This window comes from Protopterus annectens, chromosome 9.part0, assembly GCF_019279795.1.
Source record: "Protopterus annectens isolate FY-2018-M chromosome 9.part0, PAN1.0, whole genome shotgun sequence".
NCBI lineage: Eukaryota > Metazoa > Chordata > Ceratodontiformes > Protopteridae > Protopterus > Protopterus annectens.
Genome location: NC_056743.1, coordinates 850,886,952 through 850,909,810, shown reverse-complemented (window position 1 = coordinate 850,909,810; position 22,859 = coordinate 850,886,952). Strand labels below are relative to the sequence as shown.

At 42.7% G+C, this 22,859-nt stretch overlaps 1 protein-coding gene across 1 annotated transcript in view; it reads right to left on the bottom strand.

Annotated features, from left to right (window-relative positions):
• Positions 1–22,859, bottom strand: part of DAXX (death domain associated protein) — an 894,338-nt gene that overhangs the window by 813,663 nt on the left and 57,816 nt on the right. Inside the window, exon 3 of the mRNA XM_044083553.1 lies at positions 8,315–9,176. Coding sequence (XP_043939488.1) covers positions 8,315–9,176 — 862 coding nt within the window. The remainder of the gene's footprint in view (positions 1–8,314; positions 9,177–22,859) is intronic.

Here is a 22,859-nt window from a genome sequence, read left to right as displayed (position 1 = left end):
TGGATTCGGCTGAAGATAGAACCGTTTGCTCGGTTTCGGCGAAACCGAGACACTCATGATTTTAACAGCGGTTTCGGCGAAACCGCGGACCGCGATGTTGGTCCTTTTCTTTGCGTTTCTTAACAACTTGTGAAGTCGGAGGATCCGACGGCATTATGTACGCAAAATCAGAGCCGAAAAACTGTTCAGCAAACTCCGACCGACGTCTAAGCGTCCGTCGGTTGAAAAGCACAGGCTAAACAAGCTGCTACGTCGTGGTCTGGGCCTAAACAAGGTAAGCAGTAAGAGTGGAAATCTTTATGAGGTATTTGTTTCCCACAAATTAAACAGTTATTCACTTTTTCTGACATCGGCTGAGGCAAGAAAGAGTCCCCAACGGGGTACTTAGCTTTTTAGAAGTCTTCGAAGTAGTATTCGGTAGTAGTAATCTCTGGATCTGACCGACTGGCACTTGCGAACAGCTTCTGCTTCGGGCGCCACGCGGCAAGAAAGACTGAGGAAAATGGCGTCGGCTGACACCTTTATACCCGAAGAACTGCAGCTATGACGGGTGAAGTGCGACACCAGCCGAGGCCAGACCCAGACTTTGGAATCCGGCCGACCGAAGGGCTGCCTGACGACAGGACAACCCATTTGTAAGGACTGCAGATGCATCCTTGAAGGACATCAAAAGAGGTAATCAACCCATGAACTCTGCTCAGATTACGTCAAATATAGAGTACAATGCCCCATTCAATATGTACCTATCCAAATCCACACGGTTAGAAAGACTCCATAGTTGGTGCATGATGCACGCATGAAATTTTGGAAAAACATAAATGCACCTAGGGCCCTTTTTTGGGAGATGGGAAGAAACAGAAGCACCCAACAAAAAGGCACACACATACAGGACACATTCAGACTGCACACAGAAGAAACCCTTGCCAGAAGTTAGTGTGCCACCTTGCCAATCTTACATAATGCATCATATACACACACAGACAGACACACACACACACACACACACACACACACACACACACACACACACACACACTTCATTCACCTTTGTGGTCTTGCTAGCTCTGCAGACTTATTACCAATGAACTTATACTCTTGTCATCTTCAATGTAAACCTAGATAATTGGATGGACAGCCTCAAAAACTCTCCACTGGTCTATCTTGTCTTGCCCTCAAGGCTAGAGGGAGCTTCTGAATAAGATATTTCGCTAGGCTTGTAATGGTCTGCAGACTGACTAAACAGTAACCAATGAATGGAACATTCACAACCAATTACAACCTTCCAAATTTTGACACAACTCCCTCCCATTAAGAACCTATTCATGTGACCCCTATAACCATATCATGCCCCACCCATCACTTCTGGTCTCAAGAGAGGATAGCTTTGGTCCTTGTAGCATCTAGTCATATCCTGGGTCATCAATTCCATGCACACTTCTGATGACTTTCCTCTAGACTCCTTCCAACAGCCGGATAATCCACCTCCTTGTATGGCCCTCCAGCACTATCCACTGAAAAAATATGTTATGTCCTCAGCTAACGTTCCATCTGTGTCGATGATCTTCATTCATCCTTGTCCTTTGGGTACTCTGTTCTGATCCTCGGAAGCAGCTTGGCCATTTTACAGCTTGTGCCAGCCATAAACTCTCGAGCCAAGACACCCCTCTCCATACTACCTCAGATTGGGTTTGCAGCCACATAGTAAGACAGAGAAATCTGTTAGAACTGAAAGAAGCCATGTCCAAGGTCAAACCTAACAAGTTTCCAGGACAAGCGTCCAATCCTCCAGGAAGTCTATGGAGGGGGAAGGACGGTAGGGTGCCAAGGATGAATGAAGATTGACAATAAATATGGAACATTATGGCGAGTACATAACTTCTTTATCTGATGTTGTCAATCTTCATTCATCCTTGACCTTTGGGACAGAGTCCCTAGCTACTTTAGGTCCTGGGTGGCCTTATAGAATAACATTCCTGAGAACCAAAGTTCCAAAGGATGCTCTTCTCCTGGAGACCACATCAAATTTGTAATGAGTGATAAAGGTATGAGGAGCAGCCCATGTAGCGGCTGCGCATATTTCATCCATGGAAGCCTTGGAATGGAAAACAACTGACATGGCTATTCTAGTAAAATGCACTCTCACCTGCGCAGGTAACATGAGGTTGTTGTGACTGTAAATGAAGGTAACACAATCTCTTAACCATTTAGACACAGTAACTTTTTGAGACAGATTTCCCAAAGTTGGACCGGAAAAAGGTTACAAACAACTGATCCAATTTTCCTTATTCTTTAGTCCTGCTGAGGTAAAATCATAATAGTCTATGGACGTCCATCAAATGCAAGCAATATTCACCCTTGTTGGAAAAATTGGGAAAGAAAACGGGCAAATCAATAGTCTGATTAATATTGGATTCTGAGACCACCTTAGGGAGAAAGGATGAGTTATTTCTTAGTGAAACTCTATCCTTATGAAAAACCATACATGGGGGTTTTGAACATAATGCTTGAATTTCAGAAACTCTTCTGGCAGAGGTAATTGCTATTAGGAATTTTTTTTTTCTATGAGAGGTATTTTAGGTGGCAAGTTGGTGCGGGCTCAAAGGGAGAAGCACCAAAAACTAAGACCAAAGTCGGATCCCATGGAGCTACAGGATCTTTAAATGGAGGTTTAATTCCAAGACCCCTTTAAGGAACACTTTGCATAAGTGGTGGGAAATTGATGAATTGTCCTTGAAGCCACTGTGGAAGTTAGAAATGGCCGCTAATTGAACCTTAATTGTGGAAGGAGAAGCTCCTTGATCAAAAAGGGCAGCTAAAAATTCTAAAACTTTTCTGGCCGGTACCAAGAAGGGATTGAGGTCATTATCACAGACCCAAATCAAAAATCTCTTCCATTTGTTGAGGTAGAGTTGACTGGTGGATGGTCTATGGGAGTTATTCTCTCCATGGCGACTAATGGAATTGGGGGAACCAAGCTGTAAGCTTGAGATTTTGGAGGCTGAGGAGCATCAGTCCCCGAGGGTGAGACAGCAGATCTGGAACCTGGTCCAGAATCCATGGACAGTGAATTAAATGAGGCCATAAGAAGGGGAACCAGATCTGTCGGGACCAGAAGGGTACAATGAGGATCACTGTTTCTCAACCTGTGAGTTTTCTTCAAAAAGAGGGGAATGAGGGAAGGCATAGAGAAGACTAGAGGGCCAATAGAGAAGAACAACGTCTCTCAGGGACTCCCCCTGAGGGGGATTTAGGGCAAAGTAGCTGCTGCATTTGTTGTTCATTGGTGATGCAAAGAGGTTGCAGGATGGCGGGGCCCAGTGATGAAAAACTTTCTCCTTCACTCTGGGATTGAGAGACCACTCATGAGCTAGGAGAATGAACTGGCTCAGCTTGTCCACTATCACACTGGAGCTCCCCGAGATGTGCATTGCTATAAGAAAGTGGTTGAAGGATATCGCCCATTGACACAGTCAGAGCTTCCCAACAAAGGGGTAAGATTTGGTTCCACCCTGCCTGTTCATGTACCATACTACCGACATGTTGTCTGATTGAATTGCAATCAATCCTAGAGGGAGGACAGACTGAAAGGCTTGACATGCTAAGAGCACTGCCCTCAATTCCAGGCCACTGATATACAGGTTGGCCTCTATCAGGGACCAAGTGCCTTGGAGTGTTCTTCCCAGATAATGCCCCCCTCACTGCATCTGGGAGGCATCCGTGGTCGCAATAGCCTTGGGTTGAGGAGGAACAAAAGGACTACCCAAAAGAATTTCCTTGGATTCCATCCACCAGGATAAGTCCTTCTTGCAGCAACTGGTTGGACATGTCACTGGATGCATTAGGATGGACAATTGGGAGGACAAGAGCCATTTAAGTAGCCTTTTGTGAAATTTCACTAGAGGAACCAAGGTGACTGCTGCTGCCATTGACCCTGAAGTTTGAAGGACTAGAAGAGCAGGAACTTTATCTCTGAAGAGAATGGCTTGTACTTGGGATTTTACCTTCTGTAGTCTGTGAAGAGGGAGGGAAGCTACATAAGAGATTGTGTTCAGACGAACTCCTATGAACTCTAGGTCTTGACTGGGAGTTAGTTGGGATTTTTCTTGATTCACTGTAATACCCAGAAGTGTGAATAGTTGTAGAAGGAAGCTTGAGGCTTGCAGCAGTAGATGCCTGGTGGGAGTGGTGATGAGCCAGTCGTCTAAGTAAGGAAACAGCTGGAAAATCCATGCTTCCTCAAGTGAATGAAACTGCTGCCATGCACTTGGTGAACACCATGGGGCTGTGGTGACACCAAAGGGCAGCACTCTGAACTGGAAATGACTGGCTCCTAGCCAAAGGCAGAGAAACCTTCTGGAGTGTTTGCCCATTTTTGTGTGGTAATACATGTCTTGCAGGTCTACAGAGCACATCCAATCATTTTCCTCTAGAAAGGAAGTACAGACTGAACAGTGACCATCCAGAATTTTGTTTGCTGAACAAACTTGTTCATAAGGCTGAGATCCAAAATCAGTCTCAAGGTCTGCTGTCCTTTTTGGCACACTAAAAAAAATAAATAAATAAATAAATACACACACACACACACACACACACACACACACACACACACACACACACACACACACACACACACAAGTAAAATCTGGATCCTATATGGTCTGGTGGGACTTCTTGGATGAATCTTTTTTTTTCTAGCAGCTTTTGAATCTCTAAAGCTGCTTGGTCCCTCTGATTGGGTGGCACATCACAGAGTATTCTTTGCGATCTTGAAAAAATATTTAATGGAATATGGTAACCTCTCATAATAATCTTCTGTATCCAAGTATCGGTAGTTATTTGCCGCCAAGCTGTGGAGTGCAGTGAAAGTGCCCCCCCCCCCCCAGACTGCTTCCAAAGATAAGGAATCGGGCCTCCTTCCAGAAGCGCTGGTAGTGTTGTCCAGAAAAAGAATCTGTGGAGCCCTGATTTTGTGGGTCACCTCTGCCTCAGGATTGGCGTCTTCCATTAGAACTCCCCCCATCTGCCCAGAGGGGAGCCACTGCCGCACGTGTCCTTAAAAGGCCCTTGGGACTTTCTGAACCACATCTTTCCGCTCTTCTGATTCCGACAGTAAGATGGTTGGGGGAAGAAACACGTATGCCCACTGCCGATATGGTCTTTCCATCCTTCTCGCACCTGGCTAGAGTTTCTTTGACTTTGGGGCCAAACAAAGATGATCCGTCAAAGGGAGCATTGACTAAGGAAGACAAATGGCTCCTCAAAACTCACACAAGTGCATCCAGGTACGTCACCTTATGGCAATGCTTGAAACCGCTCCCCTTATCATCCCTTTGGCTGCATGCATAATGAGCCTCATGGATGAGTTGGAAATAGACTGCAGAGCGGCTAGCTGAGAGGCAACTTTATCCTGCACCTTTTCAGACACGGCTCCTACAAGGGTATCCAACAACTCCTTGATTAGATCCCTCTGGAGCCTACTGAAATCTGCCATAAAATTCAAAGACTTTAGGGCAAAGGCCAATGAAGCTTACACCTGCTTTCCAAATCTGTCCATCGTCCTAGACTCTCGGTTAGGGTGATGGACAGTGGGACTTTTGTCAGCAAGTTTGTGTTTGGTGGCTGCTACCACCAACACGGCATCTATTGCTAAGCCCTTGGCCCAAAGTTGGTGGTCTACAGGGGCTGACAAAATTTTGTTTGGTCTCTGGTGAATCGGTTCTATGGAATCAGGAGCCTTCAATGCCCACTACGCAATCAATTTTATAAGATAGTCAGTGGGAGGCGTCACACACGAAGTAGATGGGCGAGCACGAAATGCTTGCAAGTACATGGATTCCTCAGAGGTCGTGTCTTGGGACTGCCAGTTACCCCTCTGAGAATCTCTAGGATGTCTGCAAAGGAGACGTCTTCCAGGGGTGAGCGGGAGGGGAGCCCTCCCCATCATCGAAGCCTGTCTCTTCAGAGACAGATTCTTTCAGGGGTATCCAAGTGCTTCCTCTTACATGTCTTCTTTCGAGGTGGTTCCTCAGCGGGAATCTCTGAGGCAGACTCGGAAAGAAAAGGAGCCCTGTACAGAGGTTGCTTGAAGTTCTGGTGCGGCTGCCCAGGCATGGAGGAAGGTGGCAGCTCCGGACAATGAGGAGCCTGGGAATCTAATTCCGACACAGAAGCAACCAGCTGAGAGCCTGCACAGGCCAATGCCCTCTCCTTAACCTGGAAGACAGGCCACCCCAAAGAGGGATGGTAGCCCAGAATCAAGAAAGACAGTCTCACAACACAGATCACACCTACCCAGAGACCCACCTCTGAAGCAGTAGCCGAGGAAGAGCCCACAGCTGCTGAAGGTCCCAGAGTTAAGGATGATCCTGAATAAAAAGCCCGGGCCAATCCAAAACCCTCAGGCCTGCAGAGCTACTGCCCTGCAAGTCCATCACTTATGAAGGAACTGAAGAAGTCAGAGCAGATCCCGGCACTGAAGGTGGATGGGCTGTCAGTACCAGAGGGATCGGAGCTGGAAACTCTAAGCCATCTGAAGAGGTTAGAGGACGAAGATCTGTTAGAGTCCTGGAAGAAAACGCCCCAACTCCAGAAGGGAGATGGGGTCGAGGAAGAAACAGAGACCCCTGACCACTAGGAGCCGATACACCAACCTCACAACATCTACTTCAATGAGACTCCTGAAGAAAGGACAGATAAGCCAGAGGGGGATTCTGGCCTTTCCAAAAAAGGACTGGGAAGCTGCTCTACACAGGTGATCATAGAAGGTGAGTATTTTGTCCTGGGTAAAAAAAATTATTTTTAATTTCGGCACCGAGGGGGTGGGCAAAGTTTGCGGCAGTGCAGGAGGCGAGGTCATCACCAACCAGGAAGCTAAAGAAGTTGGCGCCTACAAAATCGGCACCCTGGTGCAGTAATAGTAACTGGTGCCGAGGAGGTTGTCTGTTCCTACAGTCTCTGAACCGTGGTCTTTGGTTCTGTAGATGTAGAGGGTTTGGCAGGCTTATGCTTCTTTGCCACCAGTGTTGACGAAGAAGTCAGCACAGAATGACTTTTCTTTACACCCTGGTCAGATTTAGAAGGAGCAGTCTTGGACAAGGCTTCTTCAAAAGAAAACTTAAGCAAATCTTTCAATATCAATTTATTCTTATGTTCAACCAAGGCCCCGTTACTAAAGGCTCGGCAAACAGAACATTCTTGGTCCAAATGGGCTGCACCCAGACAAACACAGGGAGTGTCCCTCCAAATTGAGCACCTTCTGTCCACAATCCTGGCACTGTTTAAACCCTGTAGTGCCCTTTGGTTTATTGGCCATTTTGACAAGGAAGGACAACACTCACGTGAAAGGAAAGAAAGGAAAAACTACCAAATATGGTAGAAAGAAATATTAAGAATTGGTAAAGAAGAAGAAAAAATACCAACATTGGTAAGAGAGAGAGCTACCCCGATGAGGTAGAGAGGAAAAGGAGGGGAAATACTAACGATGGTATAGAGAATACCATAAGGTATGGGGAAAAAGCACTCACTTAACCAGAAACAGGTGGGTGGAAACTAATATAATGGAAATTAACTATAAAGTGTAGACGGAAATAAAAAAACTTTCAAAAATAAAGCAATTTCACTTAGCTGCGAGAAGAACAGCCGACACATCTTGCGACAAGAGCGGCAAACAAGATCAGAGGTAACATGGAGAAGGGTACTGTGGGTAGAGTCTTAGCTCAAGAGTATTTGGTTGGCACAAGCTGTATAATGGCAGAGCCAGTTCTGAGGATCAGAACCAAGTACCCAAAGGTCAAGGATGAATGAAATTTGACATCAGAATCAAGGTTAAGGTCTGAGCAATGACCAGTAAAAGCAGATTTTTTCCCCTCTTCTTCTGGAGTCTATCCCCACCTGGATATGATCGCCAGCATTTTTCTTGTTGATACCACTAAACCCGCACTGTGGCCCTTGTGGTTCAGGCCAAGTGAAAGCAACACTCAAGATCCTCTTCTTGCTCAGTTGCTATCAGTTTCATCCGCAATCCCCCCAGCTGATACATCACAGCAATGCTGCTGTTACTATACTTGGTTCCCCATCCTCTACTCTATTTCTGTTTCCCCAAATTTGATGTGCTGTTTTTTCCTATCCACCAGTGTTTGCAATTCTATTTTTGTTTTATTTTAATTAACTTTTCATACATTTTACTAAGTTCAACTTTCTTTGTAATTACAGCAGTTTATGGCTTTTGACCACACTTCTAACCAGACCTAAAAAATGAACCACCTTGTCACAATGGTTTATTTCAAGTTATGAAAAATGAAAACAAATACATTACCTGGTCTATATTCATCTGTAAGATGGCTGCCAAAATTGTAAACGAGATCAAGGTGTCGCCTCTCTTGCAAGCGGTTGCCAACCTCTCGAAAGGCATCCTGTGCCATACTCTGCATCTGTTTTGCACTCAGTCCCAAGCTACTTGTATCATTAACCTTCTGGATTACTTTCAAGATGTCTTGATAGTCTGGGAATTGATCTGGTCGATTAATAAACTTCTCAATTTTGTGGTTAATCTCTGGGTACCGGGTCCCCCTGTAGGGAATGCGCTGTTCAATGACACGTCCTGTCAGGCTGCTGCAACCCTTTAGTTCACACAGTTTCTTAAATATCTTAATCATCTTTTTTTTTAATCGATTCTCCTGGATATAGGTGGAGTCTTCATCTTCTAAATCATCTAAATCCAATTCTTTCTCCTGTAACTTATGAATCTCATCAGAGTATACTTTCAATAAGTTCTCCAAATATCTAATCTGTCGTTTAGAGCCAGTACTTTTTTTCTCCTGTTTCTCCTCTTCTGGAGCATCAGTATGATCTTGCATGGAAGAGACATCTTGCACCTCTGGCTCAGTAACAAACAGTTTGCTGCAGCTTTCTGTATATGCTGTCTCCTTGCCTTGACTAGGTACATGGCTAACTGTGACTTTCTTCTTCTGAGAATTAGCTTTAAGTGAAGTGCAAAGTTCATTGATATAAACATAGATTTTGTTTTTCTTACTCTGCACCCGTGCAAGGCAGCGCCCGATAATGTTTCGGAATTCTGTGGAGGACAGGTAGTCTGGGTTAGTCTTTTCATGCCTGCCTTTCAGAAAAGTGATAACCTCAGGATGTTCGGTAGTGTGCTTTGTGCAGTAGTCAACAAACTGGGGGAAAAAAAAAGGACAAACTCAGTCTGGCATGCAACTCAGTGCATCTAAGCATATATTTAACAATAATTTTACTTTACTCATTCTTTATTTCCAGCACGTCCTTCCAGCACGTCCTCGCATCAACCTGTTACTCATTTGCATATTACATGCTATTACGAGATTATCTGCGGTCTTAAATCAAACAAAGTACTGCAACAGGCTGCTGTGAAGTGGTCTTGTCTGTGGCTTACATGTGTGTGAATCTCTTTGCAGAGTTCACTCCAAAATATTCCCAGAAAATGTACTCCAGGGTCAAATAATCCCCACTGAGACAGTTTCCTGAAATTACCACTCCTTGCCAACCACTAGATATACTGTTTTCTTTCCTACACTAGCGGTCCCCACCCCCCTTTCATATTACCGCTCTCTCGCCTGGTCTATAAATACATGGCCTTGCAGCACAACTCTTGGTCTGTGATCTGATAAAGGGGCACATGGTCATCTCATCTGTGATACCAGTGTTAAAGGTTTCTGATGTCTTGGTATGACAAAGCTTATTTTGTCACTAGTACTGCTCTTTTAAGGATGCACAAACTTAGAGAGGAGGGAAGACTCAAAGCATGAATGTTATTCCCGCTTATCTGGGTTTATATGACCTTTGAGGAAATATATATAAACAGATTAGATGTATGGGAAAGACACCAAATTTAGGAGGCAGTGGCACAGGTCCCACTGTAAAATCAAACTGTGTGTGATCTGCATGACTTTGTTCCACAATTTATTAGCAGCATGACGGTGTGTGCACACGTGCTAGAAAATAACTGTGATGTCGGCATATCAGTTAAGCATGGTATGGTCTTTTAGAGTAAAGCAACAATGTATGTGGGCGTGGGTGCATGCTCACACACGCACACACTTTTTAAAAAATCATCATCATTTTAAGATGCAACATCAGTTACATACATGAACAGAAAAGAAAACAAACCTTACTTTTTTGTATCAGTGTAGAGCATTCTTTGTTTTAAACAATTTTTATCAACATTAAGCTGCTCACTTCCTCCCCTCTCTTAAAGCTCACATCTTATTCTGAGCATGACTTTGCATGTATTGTTCCCAAAAAATTCCATGTATTTCAACAATATTTCTTCCTTCTCCTTTCTTAAACTTCCACTACGAATTTGTTCGCCTCTTTTGTAATATTCAATACATCCATTAGTTTGTTCAGATTTTGCTTTCCAATTTCTAGCAATTGTTTTTTTTGGCTGTCAATAGCTTTAAACTTAGCAAGGCTTTAAGATGCCTAGGAAATTCAAATCCTCCAACCCATCTCAAATAATCATTTCTATAGCTACTATGATTTGTTCCTCCAAACAATTCTGTGAAAGTACTCTCTAGGGAATTTTAAAAACCAAGAACTTGCATACTACATAAACATACACTCCCCCATATATTATATATATATATATATATATATATATATATATATATATATATATATATATATATATATATATATATATATATATATATATATATATATATATATATATATATATATATATATATATATATCTCTCACACACACACACACACACACACACACACACACACACACACACACAAAAAACTTAGCTTCTTTTTTTTCTCTCTTTCTAAGTACATGAATAATACTCAAAACGGTCTCATTCTCCCATCAATTTCCCTGATAATTTTGGTAAACTAAAGTTGTGAGCGATCACAACAATGCTAGATGCACGACTACAGTTTGCACTGAAAGAACTGATAAGGCTGACAAATTCAGGCATTACAACCACTTACTACATAAAATACTCAGTCTACCTCAGTCCTGAGGTACAGAGAGATGAAGCCCTGACTGCAGCCTAGATGATCAGTGTTATTTACCAGCAAGAGCTTCTGAGGGACCTGGACAGAAAAGATGGTCTTGAGAAGTCTATGTCAGCTCGCTCAATCTGGTGTCGGGGGGGGGGGGGGCTACTACATCTGTGGTATTGGCAATATCTAGCAGTTGCTGGGTGCATCACCTGCCCTTCATGCAGCATTAAACAGGGACTTCCCTGCAAAGCCAGGGAAACAAGGGAAGAGTGTGGTAGCATGTGCACATTTTTTTCCCGCAATTACGCAGTCTGCAAGCAACCTTAGGGGAGGGAATGTGGTGCACCTCACAGAACTGTTATCCGACTCACTTCATACCACTAGACTCTCACAACTGGAGGAATGGATGGAACAGTGCTTCCTAGGTAGGAATGAATGTGCTGCAAGGCTCTTACCTAGCACAGAGATGCCCAGCTCCTGCGCCCATGGAACTAATGAGCTAATTGGGTGCAGGTAGAAGAGCCATTGAGACGGATCCTGCAGAGATGAAGGGACATTTTTAACAGGCTGCTAAGCCGTAACAATCTCCTGAACATATACTGCTCTAAGTCAAGTACTCAATTTCATTTACTGACATTTATCAGGAAAGTCCAGCTGGGTCGAGGTAAGTGGCGCCCGGTGAGAAAAGCTCCGGATACATGATATATCATACAGAATGTGTAACTATATTCATATAATTAACATTATGGAATACAAAAAAAAAAATAAGTTATATAAATTTGAAAAGCAGAATATAGTAGCATCAATATAATGCAGCGTTTATACATATGAGAAATTTAACTATACAGTACAGTATGGGGGTAGAGCACATAAAAGGTAAAGGAGTTTAGTCTTAAGGCCTAAATAAGATGCAGGTAAGACAGAGGTAAAGATCAGAAGAAGGCAGTAGCAGGAGTGAATAGTAGAAGGTAGTAGTATAACTGGATACTGGGTGGCTGCGGTGGTGCAGCAGTTAACGTTGCCACCTCACAGCAAGAGGCTCTCCGGTTCGATCCTTGGCTCGTGGTACATTTGGAATTTGTGGTTTCATTCGGAGCTTTGGACTGGAGCAGTTGTATAAGTTTATTTTTCTGGTTCTTAGTTTATGACATGCTGAAGGTGGATTGGACACTACATTGACCCTAAGCGTGAGTGTGTGCCTTCTGTGGAAGGTTGGGCGCCAGGCTGGCAACTCAACAACGTAAAACTCCACTGCCAATCATGAGCGGACAAATGATCCACTGTGGCGACCCCTAACCGGGAAAAGCTGAAAGATAAGTAGTACAACTGGATAATAATAAATAGGGAGAGCTGTGAAGAGGAAAAGTAGGCAACTAGGGTACTATGTAATGAATAAGAGGGGAGGAAGAAGTAAGGCTGGAAAAGATTATGAGAAGTGAGATGGCAGAAAAGGCAAATAGGGAGCAAAGGTGTACAAAGAGGGGGACAGTGGCTAGAATGACTGGAGATAAAAAGAAATCAGCCTGGATTAGTATAAGAGCAGATCCAAGATTTGGATAAAAGCTCTTTTATAGTGTGTTTGAAAGTAAGTATATTAAGATTTTCACTAATGGACTGTGGAAGGGAATTCCAAGTTTTGGCCAATGAAAAGGAGTACAGGCTATGTCAGGTGGTTCATTAGGTTTATGCATTAAGAACAGTTGCATATCCCCTTAAGGAGAACAGTCATACATAATGTTATATATTTAAAAAGTAACAGAAAATACGCCAAGAACCAAACCAACACAAGAATGGAAAAAAGGAAATTCTGACTATAGGGATGGCTGCAGCTAGGAGTACAGAGAATAAACAAGAGAGCAGGAATTTACTGGAGGAAACTGGCAAAGGAACCACAGTAGTGGGAGCAAACAGCTAGAGAGGGAAAGGTAACAGAATGGGAAGACGCCAAGAAGACATTTGAACTGCAGGCTAGAGACTGCCTTCTCTATCAGGGATGGATATCAAAGAGTATTGGTAAACAGAAATGGCTAGGGGAATCCTATGTGCAAGACCTGCTCTGGTAGTGTTTTTAGTTGAATTTAGAACAGAAGTGGTTGTTAGAAATAGATAATAAGTAAGGCATATAAAATATTGCACAACAACGATAGGAATCAATCGGAGGAAGTTAGAAAAGGTTGAGAAGAGATACTGAATAAACAATTCACAAACAAACAAATTGGAAGACATATGCATGGCTTCCAAACATGTAACAAAGTCTAGAAGATTTAAGATTTTTTGCTTGCAACTGCTTGCATAGGTATTTTTATTCCCCGAACAGACTCCAAAGAATTTTTCCTCAGGTAGACTGCAAATGTTGGGGCAGTGATGGGGGAAAAAAAGAGGTAACTGGGGGCATATGTTTTGGTGTGTAACAAGTTGGTAGACTAACAATTCTCTACACAGTACTCTATCAACAATATTGGGAGAGCAAATGGGTGCAACTAAGGAAATATTTTTTTGTGCGGGGAAACAGGATTTGAATTCCCCAAGTTTAATTCAGGCGGCTGCTTAAAAAAGCAATTCCTAGGAAAATGTAAATCAAAGTCTAAACCAACTGTATTTAAAGTAGTGAATATTGTCAACAGATGGGCGGCTGTGGTGGTGCAGTGACTAGTGTTGCCGCCTCACAGCAAGAGGCACTCAGTCATGATCCTCGGCTGGGGTGCCTTCTGTGCAGAGTCTGCATGTCCTCCCTGTGGTCGCGTGGGTTTGCTCCCACATCCCAAAGACATGCTGGAGGTGGATTGGACATTCTAAACTGGCCCTAGGCGTGAGTGCGTGTGTGTATGCCTTCTGTGGAAGGTTGGGCGCCGGGCTGGCAACTTGACACTGTAAAAACTCCACGGCCAATCATGAGCAGACAGGTAATCTGCTGTGGTGACCCCTAACTGGGAAAAGCCAAAAGACGAAGAAGAATATTGTCAACAGAGACAGAAGAACTGGAAGTGGGATCTTTAGAAAAGGGTACGAGCAAATTACATAGGAAAATATTAAAATTGTGAGAACAGTACATTCAGAATAAAGGGAAGGCAGGAACTGAGCAATCTATGTAAAGTTTGATTGATAATTGCATAAAAGAATATATGCAATGTATAATGTTTGTATGAACATGTTAACATGGCTTGTTTTCTTTTATATAAATTTAAGTTTGCCCGAGTCTTAAGTAATAATTAAATAAAGGTGTTAATAAGCATTTTTTTTTTATGTCCCCTGACCAGAGAGGAATTTTGGGGGATTATATGTATAGTACAAAACTAAGAGCAGTTCAGGAAATAGGTTTATGAATGATGATGTGGGCAGTTGTTAGTGATAGGTAAGTGAGGTGTCTGGTAGTTTAAGCCACTTAAGAGGCTGTAGAACCATGCAATGACGGGCATCATAGTTAGCACTAGTGACAAATTTAGCAATTTTGTTACAGTAGGTTTTGACTCTTGTTTTTAATGAAGTATGCATGACGGTAATGATTGATGCTCCATAAAGGAGTGAGGGTAATAGGCAAGTGGTAGCAAGAGTTGTTTTGGTGGATTTATTCAGAAATTGTTGCATGTCTGTAAAGCATTCCAAGCTTCTGAAGAGTTTTTTTTTTAAATGTTACTGTCACATTAGGAATTACTTCAGTTCCTGCACTGCTTTGAGAAAAGATTTCAAACATGCTGTAAGTGTGGTAGGCTACCTGAAGCACACATAGTAGTAGTCAATTGGATACTGGATAAGGGTGCATTGAAGGAGGATGAGTGAAGGACATTAATGAATACGTTAATGAGTAGGGGTTAGAGAATGGAACATTGAGGAACCCCAGTGACATTGGGAAGGTATGCAGATAAAGAGCTTTGCCATTTAACTGACTTCTGTAGATTTGTGAGATAACTGGAAAAACAGTGGAAAGTAGAATGGGATAGTCCAAGAATGAACAGCTGATGCAGGAGCTTAAGAGTGAAAGACTATTGAAAGTTTTGGACAGGTCAAGGAAGAGAAAAAGAGACTAGTTTGCCAGAATTACAGTGTCTGTAAAGAACAGCAAAGCAGATGTAGTGCTGTGGACTAGCAAAAACCCATGTTGATCTGAGGTTAACAGTTGATTATGAAGGAGATGGTTGAGGAGTTGTTTGTGTACACATTTTTCTAAGAATTCTGAGATGGGGAACAGGATGGCAATGGGGCAAACGTTGGATATTTGGGTAGAATTACCTCCTTTATGCAGAGGAATAATGTACAATTTTTGCCATAAGATGGGGACGCAAGACTCTGCAATAGATCCATTTATAAGGATGCTAACTGGATACGCTATCTTCTGCAGCTAGTTTTTTTTTTTTTTTTTTTTTAGGTATTCAGGTTGGAGGTTATTAACAGAGGTACAGCAGGGTTTGAGTTTAAGTATTAGTCTTTTTAAGATGGTAGTGGGGCAGGTTATAAAGTGTAAAAAAAAAAAAAAAGGGAATCAGGGGAGCTAGAGGAAGGCTAGGAAAAGTTGAATGTGTTATGTGTGGGGGAGAGTTAGGAATGGAGGTTGAAGAATTTTGAGAGGAAAAGGATGATGTGCGTTAAGAGTTGCTTGTTAAGTTAACTATACTTTCTATAAAATAAGTGTTGAACTTACTTGCAGTTTGATTGGGGTACTTTCAGGACATGGACTAAAGGCCTTATTTTTTTATCCAAGGTTAAGTAAAGTAGTGCAGTTATTGAAGCTTCTCTTTTGTTGATGCCATGATGAGCCAGATATAACAGAATTAATCAAAGCATGCAGCCCCTGAAGCTAATCCATTTGGCGAAAATCCAAGGACCGTGTTGAAGCCGATCTGGTTATGACTGGCCCAATCTGAAAATGTAAGACTCTTCTGAATGCCTTGGCTATTTTGATATGGAGGTAAATGCCCTGAATATCTGAAGAGCACATCCAATCTCCTTCTTGTATGCAGGGAAGGGCAGATTGCACAGTAACACTCCTGAAGGCTTCTTTGCTTGCATACTGATTTAGACAGCGAGTTTAAAATCGGTCTGGGATCCAGTGCAGAGTCTTTTTTGGCACCTAAAAGAAGTCTAAGTTAAATCTGTCTCTTTTCTAGTCTGGTGAGACCTCTTGAATGGCTTTATTTGAGAGGAGGTTTGCAACCGCCTGCTATATCACTTCTGACATGGTGAAACCAGGGGAGGATGACAAGGTGGTTTTGTATATACAATATAGTCACTAGATATAATCGCCTTGATCCAAATGTTCTGCGTGATGTCCTCTCATGCAGTTAGATGTAAGAAGAGACATCATTTGACTGCCTCCAGAGTGGGACACTGACAATTCTACAGGTATTACAGTGCCTGTTCTTGGAAGAAGAAAACCCTATTGCTGTGGTTCACTAAGGTGGCACTGATCAACAGTGATGACTTGTAGCTTTCCTGCATCATCTCCACATCTGGAGAGCTGGGGGTCAATGGGCCATGATCCCCTTCTCGTCATATCCAAAACCTTTCCAAACTTACGGTCTTCTGGAGGGGGCTGGGAGCAGGCCCTCCCCTCCTTTGACTAGATCTGTGACTGGGGTGGGAGATTTCGGTGGAGAGTCAAGGTGCTTCCTCTAGAACGCTCTCTTCTTTGGAATGCCTGGGTAAGGAGGTTCAGCTGAGTTTAACTTGCGAGAGTCTAACCCAGACCTTACATACCTTGTATGCTTACCAGGTCCTTGATTGTTAAAGGGCAAAATGAATGAGGGCCTATAAAGTCCTATGTCAGTTGTGAAGTAGGAAGGAACCGAGGGAGCAGGCACCTATTACAAATGACCAACTTTTGATGGTCTCCTTGACACAGACGTTCCGAGTGAGATGCCTGGGCCTGATGTCACTGATATAAACAGCGGTGTCACTGAGGACACGGTCTACAATGAAGTAAAGAAAAGCAGATTAGCTCCAACAAATGTTGCTTACAAAACCAAATGTCAAAGCTACGGGGTAGGCTTCAGCACCAAAAGGTTGAATGTCAAATGTGTATACATTAAACCAGAGTCTGGAACCATTGGGGCCAATACCAGTAACAATGGCGTGTGCCAACCCCGTTAGGCCTAGTGGAGGTGGATGTCTACTTTACAAGCTCAAAGTTTCAAAACTTCCAACTGCAAATGGTCGAGACCATAAGAACGAAGTTTTAAAACTTCAAAACTGTAATAAAAAAAATTTTTTTTTACATTTTTGCAGGGGGGGGGGGCAGGCCCTCCTGCACCTTCCCAAATCCCCTACTAAATAAATATACCAACTCTGAGATCACACTACAGTGAGGAAAATGGTAAATTTCCCGTTCCGCTCTGTACTGGGATCTCCATTCAAAGTTTAAAAACTTTGATCTTATGGTCTCGGCCATTTGGAGTTTGAAGTTTTGAAACAGAGTTTGTGAAGCGAATCCCAACACTGTGGGCACAGACACCTCCATAGGTGCAAGGAATGCCAGCACCACCACACAGTTGTGCAAGTAAATTACCATAACAGCAGATGTTCGAATGATCACTAATGCAGTAGCCTTAGCTATACGAGTTGTATCCTGCTAACGATATAACAGATGCCAGCTTCCAAAGCTTCAGGGAACCTTGTAAGTACCCAAACTGTCAGGCAGCTCGAGCTGAGCTAACTAAAAGAAGAGTTTGGGCACAAAGTCCTTCAATGCTTTCCTGCTTACAGAGAAGGAGGCTGAGCCTTGAAAGGACAATACTAGGAACAAACGAACAAATAAATGCACCCTATTATAAACATACAAAAAAAAAAAAAAAAAAAAAAAAAAAAAAAAAAAAACAAAGGAGATGGAGGGAGGCAGCTGCTACTGCAGCAATGATTACTCGAACAGCTACAGTTAAGGGAAGTTTACTTACACAACCGCACTATGTTCATCATATTGATCACTGCTGAAGTTGCATTATGGGTAGACTACAATAGCTTACTACATCTGAGAAGTGGAAGGAAAAGAGCCCAGAAGCCCCTGGAGAATGGTCCTTGCAGAGCATGATCAAGGCCAAGAGAAGAAATGAAGCTTACAGCGTTTATGTACACAGGACCGAGTTGCTGCTTCTAGAATACTTATAGAATCCAACCCCTTCCAGAAAGGTATAGATGGAAGCAAAGGCCCTGGTAGACAGGGCCTTCACTCTGCCTGGAATGGTTTTCTCATGCTGGAATGGTTTTCTCATGCTGGAGTATAACAAAAGGTTAATAACCTTGGAAAACCATTTTTAAGCAGTCTGTTTTGACACAGGTTGGCTTTTCTTCTTACCTTCACAAGAAATGAACAACTGATCCAAAGATCTGAAAGATTAAGTTCTATCAAAACAGTACCAGAGCAGTCTCTGGACATCAAAGGTATGGAAGATCATTTCTCCCTCGGTTTTTGAGTTCAGAAAAGCAAACATGAAGAGGAAGAGTTCAGCTTAAAGTAAACTTGGCTACTACCTTAGTCATTAAAACAGTAGTTCTCAAAGAAACCCTGTCCCTGTGGAAAATTAGGTAGGGCTGACTTCATCTTAAGAGGTTGCAACTCGGACACTGACTGCTCTGACCTTGGCAAAGGTAAGTAAAACTGTTTTCCATGTTAAGAACCTCAAGTCAGCCAAGTTAGTTGGTTCATATGGATTAAGTGTTAGGTTCTCCAAAAAAAAAAAAAAAAAAAAAAAAAAAAAAAGGATACCAAGTAGTCCCATCCACTAATTTTCTTGGAGGCTTCATATACAAAATCCCTTTCAAGAATGCAAGCAGCCCCTGAAGCCAATGCATTTGGTGAACATCTCCATTCACCCCTACTACAATTTTGACTTGAGACTGCACTGAAAGGGAGGGATCCATGAGCACACATGCTGAAATGGCCCAGAAATGAACCTTGACAGAGGAGTAAGAAAGGCCCAATGTAGTAACTCACAAACATTGTAAAACCAGAGAACAAGTAGTCCTGGATGGGTGCTGGCTATGTTATCTGCAGCAACTAGGAAACCCTTCCCACTTCCTAATATATGATTTTCTACAATCAGGTTTTGTTGCCTCCATTAGTTCTTGCTGCACATCCTCAGTAAACAGGTGCCTAAAAGGAATTAAGACCCTATCATCCAGGCAGCCAACTGAAGTTTTTTGGTGTGGGGTGTATCAAACACCCCTGTTCTTGTGTGATTAGATGCAGTCTGTGGGGAAGCTTGTGGTAACTGTCCTTGGCCACTACCAAAAGAAGTGGGAACCACTGTTGCCTGGGCCAGAAGGGAGCCACCACATTGACCTTGGAGGATTCCTACTGAATTTTCAGAAGTATCCTTGACATAACTGCAAAAAGGTGATAACAAATGCAGGACATTCCTGTTGAAGGAAAAGAAAAGGCATCTCGTCTTCCAGGCCTTCTTGCATGGAGTCCTGGAGCAGACTCTTGCCAGCTGATTGCTTAGAGAGGACACAAAAAGGTATACTTAAGGAACCCTCACAGGATGCAAAAAGGTCTACTTAAGGCACCCTCACAGATGGAGCAAATCTAAAAGACCCTCTGATCTAGTTTCCATTTGTTAGTGTCTGCCTTGTCCTGCTCAGCTTGTCTACCACTCAATTTTTGCTGTACTGACATGAAGAATGCCTGCAATGTCAGACTATGCTGTGAAGTTATATCCCAATCTGAAATGGCTAGCCTGCAAAGGGGGATACAACATGGCTTCCCCTTGCTTGTTGATGTAACACATGACAGTGATATTGTCTGCAACAACTTGAAGAGGTCTCAGGGACCAAAGATGATTCAGACAGTTCCGCGCCTAGATCAAGGCAAGGATCTTTTTGATATTTTGTCTGCTTGTGTACGCCCTTGATGTCACACACACCTTGCACTTTTATCCCTCTTGAAACTACTCCCCACCAAAATACGAGGCGTCTCTGGTAACTCTCTGCTTTGGAACAGGAAGTGAGAAGGGGACTCTTGAACTTAGGGATACCTGTTTTCTACATGAAGTGACTTCTCAAATCCCAGTGCTGGGTTTTGTAAAGAGAAGACAATGGGTGTTAGTCCTGGGACCAGAGTGATTTTAGATACCTCTGTAGTTCTCATGTGGAGTCTTGCCAGGAATCATAGAAGTGACGAGACTGGTACTAAAAACATCCCTGAATAAAACTCCTTTTCCACCTGGGAAGGGACAGCATGGGGGATGAAGGACAGGTGGAATATGGACTGGAGGATAAGGAGTAACCCATTGGGAAGGAAGAATTGCCTCCCACTGCCATCTGTAACCTTGGACGAACAATCTTCCGAACCCATTTGTCTGAAATGTTGCCAAAGAAAAAAAGTGAAGATTCAGGCTGTATTGAAGACAAAGGGGTTGCCAGGGTGGGAGGGAGGAACAAAGTCTCCTAGCTTAAAAACCTCAGCTTTGGCCGGCTAAGAACTTGCTGAATTCAACCGGACGTATAAGAGAATTTAAGTACCTTTATCTGCTCTTTTTTTTCAAAAAAATACAGTATTTAAATTGATTTTACCTGTGTGGAAGGAATATTAACTGAACTGGAAGTTTTGACTCTGCTCTTCAGTTAGTCCCACCCACCGTCCCCATTTTTGTTTTGGTGTTAATCTTAGTGGCCTTGCAACTGCCCGCCCCTCTTGTAAATTTGTGTTTGGATACTCCTTCTGGGCCCATCTCATTTGCTCACTCAACTGAGTGCAGTGAGATCATATTCTGATTTCAGGCACTCCTACTGTGTACAAAGAGAGCATCTGGGAAACAGAAAAAAAATAAACTCTCCAACCGACACAAGCATCCTCCAAAAGGGCCTCATAGAAACAGACAACGGGTGCCAGAGCCATGGCCTCAAGCTAAATGCCAAAAAGTGTATAGTCATCCCCTTTGGCAAAAACAAAGTGCCCACAAATTACCACATAGGTGGTAATCCATTAAGTACAAAAGAAGTAATTAGGGACCTGGGGACCCAAGTTGATAGCAATCTCTCATTTGACAACCACATGGCCAAAGTGGTTACAAAAACATTTTATATAGCCCACCTAATCATGAAGGGATTCACATCTAGATCAGGGGACGTCATCGTGCCTCTTTACTCATCCCTCATCAGGCCCATAATTGAGTACAATGCCCCTTTTGGGATGTACCTTACCAGACACCTGCAGCAACTGGAAAGACCCCAAAAGTACCTCACCAAGAGGATCAAAGGGCTCAAACAGATGCCATATGCTGCCCGGTTAAAGAAACTCCAGCTCTACTCAGTGGCATACCGCCTGTTCAGAGGCGATCTGTGCCTGGCGTGTAAAGCCATGTCCAACCCGGAATTAATGGACATGCTGCACCTCAGAAAATCCAAATCCCATCGAGCTACGCGCTCGAGAGACTTGAACCTTAGCACTGAAATAAATAGGACATGCTGGAGGGACAGATTCATAACCCAGAGGCTCCCTTCACTCTGGAATAAAATCCCAGTCCAGGTTAGGCAGAGTCCCTCATTGACTCTCTTCAAGAGGAATCTTGATGAGTGGATGGGAAATCGTAGGTTTACCCCGGGTATCACTTCTGTGTCACTGTTACTAAAAGAGGCACAGTACACTAACCTCGAAAAAGGGCATAGCAAAATAAATTTAAAATGGGTGGCGAAAGCCAAACACATTCTGGCTAGGCTTATAAATGCCCTAGGGCAGATAGCCTAGTATGAACCTATGAACATAGTCATTCTGACTTATTGGACAGTCCTTAGTTTTGGAAGTTTCCAGAATCCTTCTTGGAACCCCCTTGCAATTTCTTCTTAAACATCCGTTTACCTGCATTTTGTTTAGACTGTTCATTTTGTTTCTTAACACCAACTGAGAATGACCTGATGATTGTCTCCCTGTACATGGAGTGTGCAGGCGGGGGTGGACTTGCTCCCTCCAAAAAGATGTATTCAGGAGGTACAGCAAAAGTGGTTTTGGTGAACATTGTTCGCTTTTTTACGTTCACCAAATCAGCAGTGATTCAACATGCTTCCTATTAAACTATGTACCCACACACGAACTGGTTCAGCAATACACACATTTATATGGACACAAGATGAAGTATTTAGGTATACAGATCAAAAATACATTTATGGCTAACTGTATACAGTAAGAGACCGAACAAAAGATAAAACAAAAATTGGGAAGCTGGAAGATCTTGACCAGAGATATGGATAGCAATACCGAAGTAGTGAAAATGTTTTTTTTAATTCCATTAGTTTTACACCCAGGTCAGGTGTATTTTTATCAAGCAGAAAGAGAATTTGTAGAAGGTAATAATACAGTTGAATAAATTTATATGGAAGACAAAGGGGGGGAAGAGTTAAGTGGGACACAATGATTCTCCTCGTAGGACATGGTTTAAAGATTTCCTGATCTGAAGGGATATTTTAGAGCTATCTAGCAGTTAAGGTTCATATACATAGAACAGCAGCAGATTATAAATTAAAGTGGAAAGGGATGAAGATAAAAAAAACAAAAACAAACAAGGGGGGTCAAGAAATACAGAGAAAGTATGTGTTGAGATGCAGATCCATAATGAGAACAGCTACCACCATACAAAATAAAATATCAAAGTATTTTAAGAACTAAGCCAACAAAGAAATGAGTAGGAGTAGAAAGAGGAGGCTGAAATTTACTACAGAAAAGTAGCAAAGGAACCAAGGTATTGGGAGGAAATATCTACAGACAGAAACGTAACAGAGTGGGATTAGTTCAATCAAAAGTTTGGACCGCAGGTTACAGACTGCTTTCCATTAACATACCTCTTAGAGCAAGAAATCTGGACAAAGCCATAAATAAAAGTGGGACAAAGGCCCAAAATAGGATCAATTTTTAAATATTGTTCCTACAAACTTACAATGTTG